Consider the following 17,163-nt stretch of genomic DNA (forward strand, 5'->3'; position numbering starts at 1 on the left):
TGCAAAAGACCTCTTTAGTGTTAAAAAAGCAAAGATGTCACTTTGAGGACTAAGGTGCACCTGACCCAAGCCATGGTATTTTCAATCGCTTCATGTATGCAGAAGTTGGACAATGAATTGATGCCTTTGAGTTAGGGTGTTGATGAAGAATATTTAATATACCATGGACTGCCAGAATGAACAAATCTGTTTTGGGAGAAGTACAGCCAGAATGCTCCTTAGAAGTGAGGATGGTAAGACTTCATCTCATGTACTTTGGGCATGTTATCAGGAAGGACCTGTCACCAGTCCCTGGAAAGACATCATGCTTGGTAAAGGGACAGCAAAAAAGAGGAAGACCCTCAACGAGATGGATTAACACAGCGGGCTGCCAACAATGGGCTCAAACATAGCAATGATTTTGAGGATGGCACAGGACCGGGCAGTGTTTCATTCTGTTGTACATAGCGTTGCTGAGTCGAAAGCGACTCGAGGGTACCTAACATGTAAAGTTAACATCAGCAGTCACATCACTCCATCAATTCTTAAGACAAAAGAATCTAAACAGCTATAAATCATTATAAAGGCCACTAGAAATGCAATTTGAAAGAGAAGTAGGAAATTTCAAATGTTTAAGGAAACTACTTTTGGACACTGAAATGTTCCTTGCCTAAAGGATGTGGATGAACCTCCCCTCCCCAAGGATAGTCAAATTCTTTGGAAGTACTGAACAGAAATGTTTTCTTATGCCATCTCCAAACGTCCCAGAACATGTACCCCTCCTCCAAAAAAGAATATAACCTTATGTTTTGGTTATCTTCCTAAAATAAATAATTGATCTAATTAGAAGCTTATCACAAAAATTAGACCAGTGTAAATAACAAACATTTATTGGTGTCACTTATGGTAGAAAAAAGTTCCTACACCAGATGCACATGACCCAATTGTTAAATAGAACATTTCCAAGGTGAGCACACTCCCAACCCATTGTTTTTACCCAGTGTTTTAAGATTGCCAATTCCGCCTCCCCTCCAACCCCAAGACATGAGAGCAACTGCTAATGAAAAGCAGTAAACAGCCATTTAGGCTATAGCATTTTCAACTCCACTCAGAGGTGAAGATTCCAATTACATTCGAGACTTAAGTTCTCTCAATTTTCTCCTAACAAAAGTTCCTGAGTCCAGTATTTACAATATTACAGCACTAGCAGAACAGTGTCTACAACTCATCTTTGTCTGCTGTTTCATCTTCACCAGTTGGGGGAGGGCCTGCACTTCCATAGAGTTTGCTGATAATTGGCTGAACAATTTCTTCTAGTTCCTTCTTTTTAGCTTTGAAATCTTCAATGTCAGCATCTTGATGACTTTCCAGCCATTCAATCTTTTCCTCTACAGCTTTTTCCATGGTTTCCTTATCTTCAGAGGAAAGTTTACCCCCTAGCTTTTCTTTATCTCCAATCTGATTCTTTAGAGAATAGGCATAACTTTCCAATTCATTTCTAGTATCAATTCGCTCCTTGAGCTTTTTGTCTTCCTCAGCAAACTTCTCAGCATCATTAACCATCCTTTCAATTTCTTCAGGTGTCAGACGATTTTGGTCATTGGTAATTGTGATCTTATTTTTGTTCCCTGTACCCTTGTCTTCAGCTGTCACTCTAAGAATGCCATTCACATCTATCTCAAAGGTGACTTCAATCTGTGGGACCCCACGGGGAGCAGGTGGGATTCCAGTTAGATCAAACGTACCCAGAAGATGATTGTCTTTTGTCAGGGGTCGTTCACCTAGAAGTTACAAAAACTTGTTATTAACAAACATTAGCAGATCTGAATCACGACAGTGTATAGTGGCAAGGACACTCTATATCAAGCTAGAAGTGGCTCAGTCTTAATAGTCTACAAGCAGCAGCAACTGGGACTTAACTGAATTTTACCTACTTCATAGCATTCTCATTCTTATATTCTGAGCCAGCTCAATGGGAAAGATTTTAGTGCTGACAACAAAACCCCACACTAGTCAAAATAAGGACCCTCACCTAAAATTAGCAGGTATTTCCCTAACCATTTCAGTACAGTGTATTAAAGAAATCACATTTTCTAAAGTATACTATGGTATTAACAAATGAACAAATGCAGGTAATTACCTTCATAGACCTTGATTGTAACAGTAGGTTGATTATCAGAAGCTGTAGAAAAGATTTGAGACTTCTTGGTGGGCACCACAGTGTTTCTTGGAATCAGTTTGGTCATGACGCCTCCCACAGTTTCAATACCAAGTGTAAGGGGACATACATCAAGCAGCACCAGATCACCTGCAAAAATAAGTTAATCAAGATAAGCTCTAATTCAAGAGTCAAACAAGCACTACTAAGCAACCTCCCCATGAACGGTGTAAAAGTTCACCTTCTCTCTGCCATTCAGTTATGTGTTAGAGGCAGTGCAATACACTTAGTAGCTAAGGCCTCCCAAGACTGCCACAGGTTTTTACTAGCTATGTAACCTTGGACAAGTTGCTCACATTCTATTACTACCCAAGCATTATGGAAGATGCTGTGACATTGACCTACCTGTATCTTGATCACCAGAGAGTACTCCAGCCTGGACAGCAGCACCATATGCTACAGCTTCATCTGGGTTTATGCCACGGGATGGCTCTTTGCCATTGAAGAACTCTTTAACCAGTTGCTGAATCTTTGGGATTCGAGTAGAGCCACCAACAAGAACAATTTCATCAATATCAGACTTCTTCAAGTCAGAATCCTCCAACACTTTCTGGACAGGTTTCATGGTAGAACGGAACAGGTCCTAGAAAAAGAGATATGGTTATTGTGATCCCTGTGACACCTAGAAGCACTGTCCTAAATTCAGAGTATAATTAATCCTCATTAGCAAAGCAAAAAACAAGAACATACCATGTTTAGCTCTTCAAATTTGGCCCGAGTCAGGGTTTCAGAGAAGTCTTCTCCTTCATAAAAGGACTCAATTTCAATTCTTGCCTGATGTTGAGAAGACAGGGCCCGTTTGGCCTTTTCTACCTCACGCCTGAGTTTCTGCACAGCTCTGTTGTCTTTCCTAACATCTTTGCCAGTCTTCTTTTTATAGAGCTTGATAAAATGTTCCATGACACGCTGATCAAAGTCTTCTCCACCCAGGTGAGTATCTCCATTAGTGGCCACGACTTCAAAGACACCATTGTCAATGGTGAGAAGAGACACATCGAAGGTTCCACCACCCAGGTCAAACACGAGGATGTTCTTCTCACCCTCCCTCTTATCCAGGCCATAAGCAATAGCAGCTGCTGTACTGTTAGGTGGATGAAAGAAAAAAATGCTTAGTCGAGTTCACATTTCTTCCATTTGGTAAATATGCCATACCCATGAGTTTAATACTTACGGCTCATTAATGATCCTCATAACATTCAGTCCAGCAATAGTTCCAGCATCTTTGGTTGCTTGACGCTGGGCATCATTGAAATAGGCTGGTACAGTAACAACTGCGTGGGTAACCTAAGAGGATGCCAAAAGGTTAAATATATCTTGTTACATGATGGTTTAACCCTTATTTAAATTACAATCAAACCATCAGTTTAGCATCTAAGCCAGTTTATTTCTAAACTGAGTATGAAATGATATATATCATACCCACCTTAGAAAATATTTCAAAACATGTAATTGAAAGCACTAAGGGATTATACATGAAAAATGTCTGGTATACAGTAAAGCACTCAAACTTGATGTCATTCAGAAAACAGTAAAATCATGAAGGCATCTATACATAACAGTCAACCAAGGCCAGGGAGAGGGGGGTCCTAACATTGTTTTAGAAATATTTACCTTTTTTCCCAAATAAGCCTCAGCAGTTTCCTTCATTTTAGTGAGAACCATGGCAGAAATTTCTTCAGGAGCAAACGTCTTTGTTTGCCCACCTCCAACGTCAACTTGAATGTATGGTTTGGTTTTCTTTTCAACCACCTGTTTTAAAGAACAACAATTTTCAGACACAGAGGCAAAGACATTCTGAACTCTAAAAAAAGGAATGTCTGAGACTCATTTCCTCCTCCCCATAGTTTATTTTGGAGCTGAATATTGACCAGGATTACTACGGAATCTAGGTGTCATAAAGACAAGCTTCTTCAGTTTGAATCAATCTCTTCAACTTTCTGGACATAGTTGTGCGTTCTTTTTGTTTCCCCGCTACCCTGTTTTATAACATACTAATTAAAACTTTAAGGACTAAAGAACACTGTTGACAAAAGTCCTTTGGAAGTTGTATAGACCTTTTTTATATCTTTTTTTGCTATCCTATTACTGTTTTTGTTACTTCTTAACTACCACCACCACCCATCCTGTCTGAATAAGAAAAACCCAGCTGGACCTTGAAAGGCAAGAACTTGATGTCCTGCTGCACAGACGGGTCGTTCCAAGTGCGGCCGATGAGCCGCTTGGCGTCGAAGACCGTGTTCTCAGGGTTGGAAGTGAGCTGGTTCTTGGCGGCATCGCCGATCAGACGCTCCCCTTCAGGGGTGAAAGCTACGTAAGACGGCGTGATGCGGTTACCCTGATCGTTGGCGATGATCTCCACGCGGCCGTTCTTGAACACCCCGACGCTGGTGGAAGATGAACAAAATCAGCACCGCACTCCTCACGCCGCCCTCGGAGGCCACGCCCCATTCTCCCCTTCCACAAGTCCAACTTACCAGGAGTAAGTGGTCCCCAGATCAATGCCGACCACCGTGCCCACATCCTCCTTCTTGTCCTCCTCCTCGGCATGGGCCGCGCCTAGGAGCAGCAGCACCGCCGCCACCAGGGAGAGTTTCATTTTGCCGGCGCAGTCGGCCAGTCGGTCAGCAGGCAGGCAGGACGTCACTGGCAATTCAGTCACAGGGCGCAGCCCAGAAGCGCACGAAGATTACCAACCTACAAGGGACCGGAGCCTGGGGTTAGGAGGAGCAGCGGCCGAAGTGAAAGGTAGGGCTGGGAAAGAAGGCCGCAGCGCTTACCCCGGCACTCACAAAATACCCAAGTCAGTCAGCCAGTGATGTCTCGGTCAGCGTCGACAGCGCCGTCGCCGACTCCACTTATATACCCTCCCCCCAGCCCTGTCGTGGAGGCCGCCGATTGGCGAAGGTGCTGCTCGTTGGAGGTCGCTGATTGGCCCAGGCTACTAAGCTGGCCACCGCCGATTCGAAGCGGCCTCCTCCTCAATTAACGTCACTGCTACGTCTCCTGGGCAGTATCATTGGCCGCTTGTCTCGCCACTAACCACCAATGGGAGGCAATATCCGCCCTCTGCGCGGGAACCATTGGTTCACCAGCTGCCTGTCCCTAGCTCGACCTCTCATCCTAGCCCCGTTTCCGCCACTGAGGTCCCGCCTTCACGCTGGGCCTCAGGGTGTAGGCGAGTGTCCGGTGTGCGTGATGTCCCGGGGTGATGTGCTTTGAGGCCTTCGCTTCTCCGTTGCCCTCCCTCCACTCCTCCGTCTCATCTAAAAGCCGCAAAAGGTTCCTTCTCTCCTCTGTATCAATCTCGTCCCAGACTGGCGGGTCTCAGGGTAGATGCTGCGTTCACCTCCGAATACTGCAGTTCCTCTGTCCTTCACAGCAACTGCCGGGTCCAGAGTGTTGATCACTGTGGCCTGGTCTGGGCTTTGTCTGGCCGCGAATCATGGCTCCTTTCAGCAAGTTATGCCTTCCCTTTACCCCTGCCCAGTATCTTTGGCTATACCAGGCGTCTCCAAATTGCTCTGCCCCACGGTAAGTCACAGAACAGACCTGGCCAAAGTAGTTGCCTCCATGCCGTGAGTCCCCACTGTGGCAGCTCTCTTCAGAAGAGCTTATTAAAGCCACCCTGGATGTATCTTTTTTTTCTAGCTTGCGACCCCTTCTCCCCTGCCCATCGTTTCCCTTTGTGTTTCCGGTTATCATTTACAAGGTCTTCTTCATCCCTTGTTCTTGATGCCTTTCTACGTTCACTTTTCTTGGAGAAGGTCTGATTGTGCTAAAAACATTCGACTAACAAGTCTTGATATTGCCTTACTCTTGTATAACATCTCTCAGCAAAAAATAATGGCGATTACTATTTACTTAAAGGCTTACAATATTCTAAGCAGGAGCTCTAGTGGTGCAGTGGTTAAAGCACTCGGCAGCTAATAAAAGGTTGGCAATTGGAACCCACCAGCTGATCCGCGGGAGAAAGTGTGGCAATCTGCTCCCATAAAGATTTAGAGCCTTGGAAACCCTATAGGGCAGTTCTGCTCTGTCCTATAGGCTCGCTATGAGTCGGAATGGACTCCACAGCACATAACAACAACATATTCCAAGCATTGTTCTATACGCTATTTCTGTGTTGTTTGGTTTTTACAATTCAGTACTTGGCAGGCATTTCCCATTTTGCAGATGAGAAATTTGAAACAGAAAGAGATTAATAACAGATTAAAGTTAAATCAGATTGATATCCAGGTCTGCTTAAATCCATAGCCAATGCATTTAACTTTTTCATTCGTTCATTCATTCATTCAACAAACGTTTTTGAATGACCTACTGTGGATAGGCCAAAGCTGTAATACAAAATTTTCGAGATTCTTACAAAAAATCCTTGGGACATTATCATAGTCAGGAGTTGATGACCCCAGTATTTTTCCCATTATGTTGGGCAGCTAAATGTACCCTTGATACTCATGGGTACTTGCAATACTGTGTCCGTATTGCACTGAAACATTTTATACAAAGTTCACTAAGATGATGAGCTTGGGAGTCAATTCTCAAGGATTTTCGTTCCTCCTTTAGTGCTCCTCAGAGTTTATACCAGTGACTCAGAGTTGACTCCATTCTTACTATAGTGGTTACATCATCCATCTCTTTCAATGGGCTTGTAATACCACTGCAACACTGACCCTTTTTGAGTTGCATCAGTCCATTATTAAGATAGAAATCACCATTTGGCCACATTAAAACTTCATGTCATTTCAAGCAAATTTTATGTATGTATTGAAGTCCATGTCCATTAAAAAACAAAGCTCTCTATTTCACCCTCACCCTTAATTGATTGTAGTAACTTTTTGCAACTCTCTTTCTAAATCCGTAAAAGTGATGATAATCTGGTTAACTTCCAAAGAAGATTATGTTAGTGGTTGCAACATTTTTTTAAAACTAAATATTTTATGCTAAATATTCCAAAGTGTGATCATTAATGTTTCTTATATAAAGTATAGAAATGGATTGAACAGGGAAATGCATAGGCAAATCTAGTTTACTAAATGTTAAATGTATTGGTGCCCAAGTTAATCAATACTTAACCAAATACCAGATACTGTGCCAAACACTTTATGTGCATTATCTATTTTAATTCTCATGAAAACATTTTTTTATACCTATTTTAGAGCTGAGGAATCTGAAGCCGCAAGAGATAAAGAAACTTGCCCAGGAGATCACACAGCTAAGGAGATGTGGAGCCAGGATTTGAGCATTGCCAGTTTGATTTTTAACTTGTATTGTCTAGGTTGTCATCTTGAGCTTTGGATTTATTAAAAACAAACAAACCAACCCATTGCCGTCGAGTTGGTTCCAACTCATAGCGACCCGATAGGACAGAGTGGAATTGCACCATAGGATTTCCAAGTAGTGGCTGGTGGATTCAAACTGCTGACCTTTTGGTTAGCAGCTGAGCTCTTAACTACTGTGCCACCAGGGCTCTTTTGGGTTTATAGGACTTATACTTTGTTTTAGGATATAGAGTAATTATATATTTTCCAAATATTCTGATAATGGGTGATAGGTAAATGTAGACTTTATCCAGTAATTTAAACTAGTTCATTTCATTTGTGCTCCCATGCATAAGAAAATAGATTTCTGCTTCCCATCTGATCTCAGAAAGCTGAGAAGATTCAGGACTGATTAGGAATGAATGTCATTTAGCTCCAAAGTCTTCCTTTCTGAAAGAGGAATTAATAAATAATCAAAAGGCATACAGCAGGAAGGAAAAGAACCTATATAATTAAAAATTGAATGTACAGACTCAGATAATTGAGAATTTACCACATGGCTTGTTGGAGAGAACATTCAACTAGAAGATAGAAGGACATATGACTTTGAAAAAACCAACCTCCCAAACTGTCAGTTTCTTCATCTATTAAACAGCAGAGATTTCTGTCCTGCCTGTCTTACTGGGTTGTTTCAAAAATCAAATGAGATGCTGTATGTGAAAGTATGTTGAAAGTTGTAGAGTAGTGGTATATTAATAACAGAAGTATACAATGAGAAGAAATTTTAGAAGCTCTTGAAGTAGACCACCACTTGAGAGTCAATTTGCAAACATTTCTTTCAATGGGAAATAAAAAGAATTTGATGATTACTTTGAATTTGACCAAGAGTTTTGGAATTGTTTTTAAAAGTGCTGTATTTAATTCTCTTATATTGGCCACATAGATACTTATTTTATTAAGGGTCTGGGAATAATTAACTTCCTTAACCTTCACTAAACAACATTAGAGGAAAACAAAAGTGTCTCCCTAACACTTGAGCTAGGAACAATACTAGGTATAAATCATAAAGTCTGTTTTTTTGTACTTTTGAAAGTGTACTGTGTAATGCAATAAATTACCTTCTTTGTTTTCAATTTTTAAAAGTGAATTTTATAATTAATAAAGAACTTTTTTTCTCCACACACAAAAGGAAAACTAACATATAATGCATTTTCTATTGTTCACATATTTTGTTGTTGGAAACCATTTAGGAGAGCACTCGGTCAGATAGAACGAAAAAGGGGAGAGATTATGCAGTTTGAGGCAGAAAAATTGAGTTTCAGTTCTGTCACTAGCTGTGTGACTTAGGATAAGTCACAATCTCCCTGAGGCTCTGTTTAGTAGTCTGTAAAGTGAATATGTGGAAACCCTGGTGGTGTAGTGGTTAAGTGCTGGGGCTATTATCCAAAATGTTGGCAGTTCAAATCCACCAGGTGCTCCTTGGAAACTCTACGGGGCAGTTCTACTCTGCCGTACAGGGTTACTATGAGTTGGAGTTGACTTAACAGCAATGGGGTTTTTTTTTTTTTTAAGTGAATATAATTCTGCCTTCTCACAAGGCTGTTATGATTAAATAAGGGAATATATGTAAAAGTGTTTGATTAACTGTAAGACACTAAATTTCATACATAAAATACAAGCTTTTAATTGTTCTTCTGTCTTAAAATTTCCTTTTAAGTAAAATAAACTACCAAGTATAAAGAGCTACCTCTATAGAATCTGAATGATACTATTTGACCTATATCTTAAATTTCTAAATTTTTTAGTGGGAAATATATGTATATGATATAAAATTCAAAGGGTACAAAAATATACAATGAAAATAAGTCTCCCTACCACCCAGCCCCCAGCCCAGTTCCCCATACACCGGTAGAAGTAACTACTACTACCACTTTCTTGTGTTGCCTTTCAGAGATGTTTTATTCATATTATCTATCTATCTATCTTATTTATCTCCCTGTTTTAAAACCAGTGATGGACATACCACACACACAGTTCTGCTCCTTTATTTACTTAACTATATTTCTTGGAGATTGTCCCATATCAGTACCTATAGGGCTGCCTCTTTTTTTTTTGTTCTTCTTTTTTTAATATGTCAGCGTAGTTTTTTGTACACCAATGTTCATTGCAGCACTACTCACAATAGCCAAAAAGTGGAAACAAATGTCCATCCACAGATGAATGGATAAACAAAATGTGGTACATACATACAACAGAATATTACACAACCACAAAGAAATGAAGTTCTGAAACATGCTGCAACATGTTTGTTGCACCTCGAAAACATTATGCTGAGTGAAATGAGTCAGTCACAAAAGGACAAATATTGCATGATCCCACTTATATGTAGAGACCGAAGTTTATTAATAGTTGCCAGGAGTGGGAGGGAAGGAGAAAGAAGGAGTCATTACTTAAAGAAAACTAAGCTGCTGTTAAAGGTGATGGGAAAAAATTGGAAACAGGTAGTGGTGATAGTTGCACAACATGATTAACATAATTGTTGTTATTGTTAGGTGCCATCAGTTGGTTCCAACTCATAGTGACCCTATGTACAACAGAACAAAACACTGCCTGGTCCTGCGCCATCAGGACAATTGTTGCTATGGTTGAGCCCATTGTTGCAGCCACTGTGTCATTCCATCTCGTTGAAGGTCTTCCTCTTTTTCGCTGACCCTCTACCAAGCACGATGTCCTCCAGGGACTGTTCCCTCCTGATAACATGTCCAAAGTACATGAGACGAAGTCTTGCCATCCTTAACGTGATTAATGTCACTGAATTGTACATGTAAAAAATAGTTGAAATGGCAAATGTTACATATATATTTTCCACAATGAAAAAATAGTGGCTATCCTTAATTAAGCACCAACTGTGTGCTGAATGTTTTACATATTTTAAACCTTTCATTATAAATTATGAGGACATTTGTGGTTCAGTAGTAGAATTCTTGCCTACCATGGGGGAGACCTGGGTTTGATTCTTGTTCAGTGCACCTCATATGCAGCTACCACTTATCCGTCAGTGGAGGCTTGTGTGTTGCTACGATGCTGAACAGGTTTCAGCAGCGCTTGTAGACTAAGGTAGACTAGAAGAAAAGCCTGGTGGTCTACTTTCAAAAATCAGGCAATGAAAATCGTATGGATCAAAACAGTCCAACCTGCAACTGATCATGGAGATAGAGCAGGACCAGGCAGTGTTTTGTTCCAATGTACATGAGGTAGCCATGAGTCAAGGCCAAGCTTGATGGCAGCTAACAATTCTAAGTTCATTTTTGTTAAATTGAGACTGTCACAGAAATTTGTGACAAATTTTACTAACAGGTGAAATACTGTGCTGGAATGTTGATTGATATAAATCCTAGTTGATGTTATAAACCATTATTTTAAAATTTTTCAACAGTGCTAGAAGGCCTAGCTAGAGCAATAAGAGAAGAAAAAGAAATAAAGGGCATCCAAATTGATAAGGAAGAAGTGAAACTATCCCTATTTGCAGATGATATTCTATACACAGAGAACCCAAAGATCTCCACAAGAAAACTACTGGAACTAATAGATTCAGCAGAGTAGCAGGATAAACATACAAAATCAGTCGGATTCCTATACACCAGTAAAGAGAACTACAAAAAGAAAATCAGAAAAGCAGTACCATTTATAATAACCCTTAAAAAGAAAAAAAAAATCTTAGGAATAAATCTAACCAGGGACGTAAAAGACGTGTACAAAGAAAACTACAAAACACTACTGCAAGAAACCAAAAGAGACTACTAAATGGAAAAAATACTGCGCTCATGGACAGGTAGACTCAACATTATGAAAATGTCAATTTTACTCAAAGCAATTTGCAAATACAATGCAATCCCGATCCAAATACCAACAGCATTCTATAATGAGATGAAAAGACAAATCATTAACTTTATATGGAAAGGAAAGAGGCCCCAGATAAGTAAAGCACTATTGAAGAATAAAGTAGGAGGCTTCGCACTACCTGACTTCAGAACCTACTATACAGCTACGGTAGTCAAAATAGCCTGATACTGGTACAATGACAGACACATTGACCAATGGAACAGAATCGAGAACCCAGATGTAAATCCATCTACCTACAGTCACCTGATCTTTGACAAGGGCCCAAAGTCAATTAAATGGGGAAAAGACAGTCTTTTTAACAAATGATACTGTCGAAACTGGATGTTCACCTGTAAAATAATGAAACAGGACCTATACCTTACACTATACACAAAAACTAATTCAAAATGGATCAAAGGCCTAAATATAAAACCCAAAGCTATAAAGATCATAGAAGAAAAAATAGGGTAACACTAGAGGCCCTAATACACAGCATAAATAGGATACAAACCACAACTAACAATACAAACACCAGAAGATAAGCTAGATAACTGGGATCTTCTAAAAATTAAACACTTATTCTCATCAAAAGACTTCACCAAAAAAATAAAAAGAACCAACAGACTGGGAAAAAAGTTTTGGGTATGACATACCCGACAAAGATCTAATCTCTAAAATCTGTAGGAAAATCCAACAACTCTACAACAAAAAGACAAACAATCCAATTAACAAATGGGCAAAGGATATGAACAGATACTTCACCAAAGAAGACATTCAGGCGGCTAGCAGACACATGAGGAAATGCTTGCTATCATTAGCCATTAGAGAAATACAAATCAAAACCGAAATGAGATACCACCTCACCCTGACATTACTGGCATAATCAAAAAAACAAAAAATAATAAATGTTGGAGAGGCTGCAGGGAGACTGGAATTCATATACTGCTGGTGAGAATGCAAACTAGTACAACCATTTTGGAAAACAATATGGTGCTTCCTTAGAAAGCTAGAAATAGAAATACCACATGATCCAGCAATTCCACCCCTAGAACACATCCTAGAGAAATAGAAGCCGTCACATGAACAGACATATGCATAACCACGTTCATTGCAGCATTATTCACAATAGCAAAAAGATGGAAACAACCTAAGTGCCTATCAATAGATAAATGGTTAAAGTATGGTACACACACACAACGGAATACTATGCAATGATAAAGAACAATGATGAATCTGTGAAACATCTCACAACATGGATGAATCTGGAGGGCATTATGGTAAGTGAAGTAAGTCAATCACAAAAGGACAAATACGGTATGAGACCACTATTATAAAAACTCATGAAAAGGTTTCCACACAGAAACAGTCTTTGACGGTTACGAGGGAAGGGAAGGGTGGGGAGGGAAAAACACTAACTAGACAATAGATAAGTGGTAAGTTTGGTGAAGGGTAAGACAGCACTCAGAACTGGGGAAGTCAGCACAACTTGACCAAGGCAAAGTCATAGAAGCTTCATAGACACATCCAAACTCCCTGAGGGACTGACTTACTGGGCTAAGAGCTGGTGACCATGGTCTTGGGGGACATCTAGCTCAATTGGCATAACATAGTTTATAAAGAAAATGTTCTATATCAGACTGTGGTGAGTAGCGTCTGTGGTCTTAGAAGCCCTTGAATGGCCATCTAAGATACTCGACTGGTTCCACCCCATCTGGAGCAAGGAAGAATGAAGAAAACCAAAGACACAAGGGAAAGATTAGTCCAAAGGACTAATGGACCACAAGTACCACAGCCTCCACCAGACTGAGGCCAGCACAACTAGATGGTGCCCGGCTACCACCACTGACTGCTCTGTCAGGCATCAAAATAGAGGGTCCTGGACAGAGCTGGAGAAAAATGTAGAACAAAATTCTAACTCACAAAAGAAGACCAGACTAACTGGTCTGACAGAGGCTGGAAACACCCTGAGAGTATGGCCCCTGGACACCCTTTTAACTCAGTACTGAAGTCACTCTGAGGTTCACCTTTCAGCCAAAGATTGGACAGGCCAATAAAACAAACATTAATACACGTAGCTCAACCATGTGTACAGGACTAAATGGGCACACCAACCCAGGGGCAAGGACAAGAAGGCAGGAGGGGACAGGAAAGCTGGATGAATGGAAATGGGGAACCCAAGGTCGAGAAGGGTAGAGTGTTGACACATCACGGGGTTGGCAACCAATGTCACAAAACAGTATGCATATTGTTTAATGAGATTAATTTGCTCTGTAAACCTTCTAAAGCACAATAAAAAATTTTTAAACAGTTTTATTTAGGTAGACTTTAATGCAATAAACTGCATATGCTTAAAGTATATAATATTTTTTTACTGTACTTTAGATGAAGGTTTACAGAACAAACTAGCTTCTCATTAAACAGTATGAATATTGTTTTATGACATTGGTTAACAACTCGAAGACATGTCAACACTCCCCCTTTTCTACCTTGGGTTCCCTATTACCAGCTTTCCCGTCCCCTTCTGCCTTCTAGTCCTTGCCCCTTGGCTCATGTGCCCCGTTAGCCTCATTTTGTTTTATGGGCCTGTCTAATCTTTGCCTAAAGGGTGAACCTCAGGAGTGACTTCATTACTGGACTAAAAGGGTGTCCGGGGGCTATACTCTCGGGGTAATTTAATATGTTTTGACATATGTATATCCTGTAAAACCATCACCACCATCAAGACAATGAACATATCCATCACTTGTGCCCTTTTATGATGCCCCCATCCCCAGGCAACCACTGATATGCTTTCTGTCACTATAGATTAGTTTATATTTTCTAGAATTTTATATAAATAGAACCATACAGTATATTTTAATTTTAGCTTCTTTCATCCAGCATAATTATTTTGGGATTTATGTTGTTGCAGGAATCAGTAATTGATTTCTTTTTGTTGTTCGGTTGTATTTCATTGTGTGGCTATAACACAATTTGTTTATTTATCTATTGATGGTCATTTGGGGTGTTTTCAGGTTTTGGCTATTACAAATAAAATAGTTATGAGCATTCACGTGCAAGTCTTTGTGTGGACGTACTGCTTTCATTTTTCTTGGGTAAACATCTAGAAATGGAATGGCTGAATCATTTTGTAGGTGTACAATTAAGTTTTTAAGAAACTGCCAAACTCTTTTCCAAAGTGGCTATACGTTTTATATTCCCACTAACGTGTATGAGAGTTCCAATTGCTCCATATCCTTACCAATACTTGGTAAATATAGGTGTTTTTAACTCATTAAATTAATTATAATAATTTGTTTTTTTAAAAAAAAATTCATTCAGTAAATATGTATTGAGCACGCTCAATGTGCTAGGCATTGTTCTCAGCACAGGAAATCATGGCAGTGAACAAAACAAAGTCGCTGCTTTCTTAGAGCTTACTAATTGGGAGTGACAGCCAAGAAACCAAACATTGAAATACATTTCAGGTGGTGTTAAGTGCTCTTATGAAAATTAAGCAGGATAAGGATGATAGAGAAAGGGAGTGGGGCTGCGGAAGGCTCTCAGAGGAGGTGACATTTGAGCAGAGACTGAAGGAAGTGAAGGATCTAGCCATGCAGACTTCTGAGAGAAGAAGATTCCAGGCAGAGGGAAGAGCAAATGCAAAACCCCTGAAGTAAGAATGTGCTTAATGTGTTCAAGAAACAACATGGAGGCTGTGTGTATGGAGTTAAATGGTTGAGGGGAGAATGGTAGGAGATGCTTGGAAGAGATGTTTGATGATGTATGGCTTTGTAGGCCTTAGAAAAGAGTGGATTTTACTCTGAATAAGATGGAAATCATCAGAATATTTTGACCGGATGGGTGATATGATTTTACTTAATTTTTAAAAAGATCACTTTGGCTGCAGGGAGGATACAGGAGTTAAGGGTGGAAGTACAGAGACAAATTAGAAGGCCGTTACAATAATCCAGGTAAGAGATGATAGTGAATAGGGTAATAGGTGTAGAAGTGGTTAGAAATGTTAAGTTTCTGGATATATTTTGATGGTAAAGCCAACAATTTGCTGATGGATTATATGTGGGATATGAGAAAAAGAGACTGACTAGTCAAGGACTAACTAGTTTTTGTGGCTTCAGCAACTGAAGGATAAAGGTGCCATTTACTCAGTTGGGGAACAGGTTTGTGGAGGTAAATCAAGTGGTTCTTTTTGGATATACTGAATCTGAAATGCCATTCAATAATAGTAGAGATGTCTAATAGTTAGTCAAATATACAAGTCTAGAGTTTGGGGGACAGATCTCTCCATTATATATTATTAAAAAAACAAAAACAAAAAAACCCGGTTGCCATTGAGTCGATTCCGACTCATAGCAACCCTATAGGAAAGACTAGAACTGCCTTATAGAGTTTCCAAGGAGCACCTGGTGGATTCGAACTGCCGACCTTTTGGTTAGCATCCATAGCTCTTAACCGCTACATCACCAGGGTCTCCATACATTATTAGGTTAAAAAAAAAAAGACAGGTTACTAAACAGTATATTATTTATTTTTAAAATGTGCCTTTACAAAGTCAAATTTCCGTTTATTTATGTATTTTAATATTTTTAAAAATTTGCATGAGTTTTATAGAATATAAGTGGTTTCCATTTTGAAATGACACATTATGGTACATCAGTATGATGAAATATTATATAGCCATTAACATTGTTGATTATATGTTTTTCAAAGAGTAAATTGTTAAGTATGTTACTTTTCTGTCTACATCTTCTTTCCATTAAAAAAAAAAAACAAAAAAAAAAAAAGATGTTATATCAGGAACTCACCAAGCTTGAAAAACTTTAAAAAGAAGTTAAAACTAAAAGCAATGCAAGAGAACAAAAGTTGTCAGTGAAAGATACACAAGATATAATTATATTAAAGTAAGACATTTTAGGGGAAAGACTGTCTTTTTAACACATGGTGCTGGCAAAACTGTCTGTCCATCTGCAAAAAAATGAAACAGGGCCCATACCTCACACCATACACAAAAACACAAGTCAAAATGGATCAAATACCTAAATATAAAGCCAAAAACTATAAAGTTCATAGAAGAAAAAATAGGATCAACACTAGAGGCCCTAATGCATGGCATTAACAGGATACAAACCATAACAAACAACACACAAATTCCAGAAGATAAGCTAGGTAACTGGGATCTTCTAAAACTTAAACACTTATGCTCATCAAAAGGCTTCACCAAAAGTGTAAAAAGAGAACCTACAGACTGGGAAAAAATTTTTGGACATTACAAGTCAGACAAAGGTCTAATCTCTAAAATCTACAAGAAAATCCAACACCTCTACAACAAAAAGATAATCCAATTTAAAAATGGGCAAAGGAAATGAACAGATACTTCACCAAAGAAAACATTCAAGTGGCCAACAGACACATGAGTAAATGCTCTCGATCACTAGCCATTAGAGAAATGCAAATTAAAACCACAATGAGATACCATCTCACCTTGGCATTACTGGCACGAATCAAAAACGCTGGAAATAACAAATGTTGGAGAGGCTGCCTGTGGGGAGATCGGAACTCTTATGCACTGCTGGTGGGAATGCATAAAGATATAACCATTTTGGAAAATGATATGGTGCTTCGTTAGGAAGCTAGAAATAGAAATACCATATGATCCAGCAATCCCACTCCTAGGAATATATCCTAGAGAAATAAGAGCCCTCACACGAATAGACATATGCACATACATGTTCATTGCAGCATTGTTCACAGTAGCAGAAAGATGGAAACACCCTAGATGCCCATCAGCAGATGAATGGATAAACAAACTATGGTACATACACACAA

At 39.5% G+C, this 17,163-nt stretch overlaps 1 protein-coding gene and 1 long non-coding RNA gene across 2 annotated transcripts; one reads left to right on the forward strand and one right to left on the reverse strand.

Annotated features, from left to right (window-relative positions):
- Positions 1–846: 846 nt before the first annotated feature.
- HSPA5 (heat shock protein family A (Hsp70) member 5) lies at positions 847–5,037 on the reverse strand. The gene is made up of 9 exons (XM_004375665.3): positions 4,975–5,037; positions 4,672–4,891; positions 4,350–4,581; positions 3,809–3,946; positions 3,369–3,481; positions 2,888–3,278; positions 2,543–2,780; positions 2,120–2,287; positions 847–1,760 (listed from the first exon to the last, which is right to left on the reverse strand). The coding sequence occupies exons 2-9, from the start codon at positions 4,791–4,793 to the stop codon at positions 1,198–1,200; spliced, it is 1,965 nt and encodes a 654-aa protein (XP_004375722.1). The 5' UTR covers positions 4,794–4,891; positions 4,975–5,037; the 3' UTR covers positions 847–1,197.
- A 336-nt stretch (positions 5,038–5,373) lies between these two features.
- On the forward strand, positions 5,374–9,146 carry LOC111820441 (uncharacterized). The gene is made up of 2 exons (XR_002823981.1): positions 5,374–5,728; positions 7,354–9,146. It is a non-coding gene; the product is annotated as an uncharacterized LOC111820441 (long non-coding RNA).
- Positions 9,147–17,163: the final 8,017 nt, after the last annotated feature.

This window comes from Trichechus manatus, unplaced genomic scaffold (genome assembly GCF_000243295.1).
Source record: "Trichechus manatus latirostris isolate Lorelei unplaced genomic scaffold, TriManLat1.0 scaffold00038, whole genome shotgun sequence".
Lineage (NCBI taxonomy): Eukaryota > Metazoa > Chordata > Mammalia > Sirenia > Trichechidae > Trichechus > Trichechus manatus.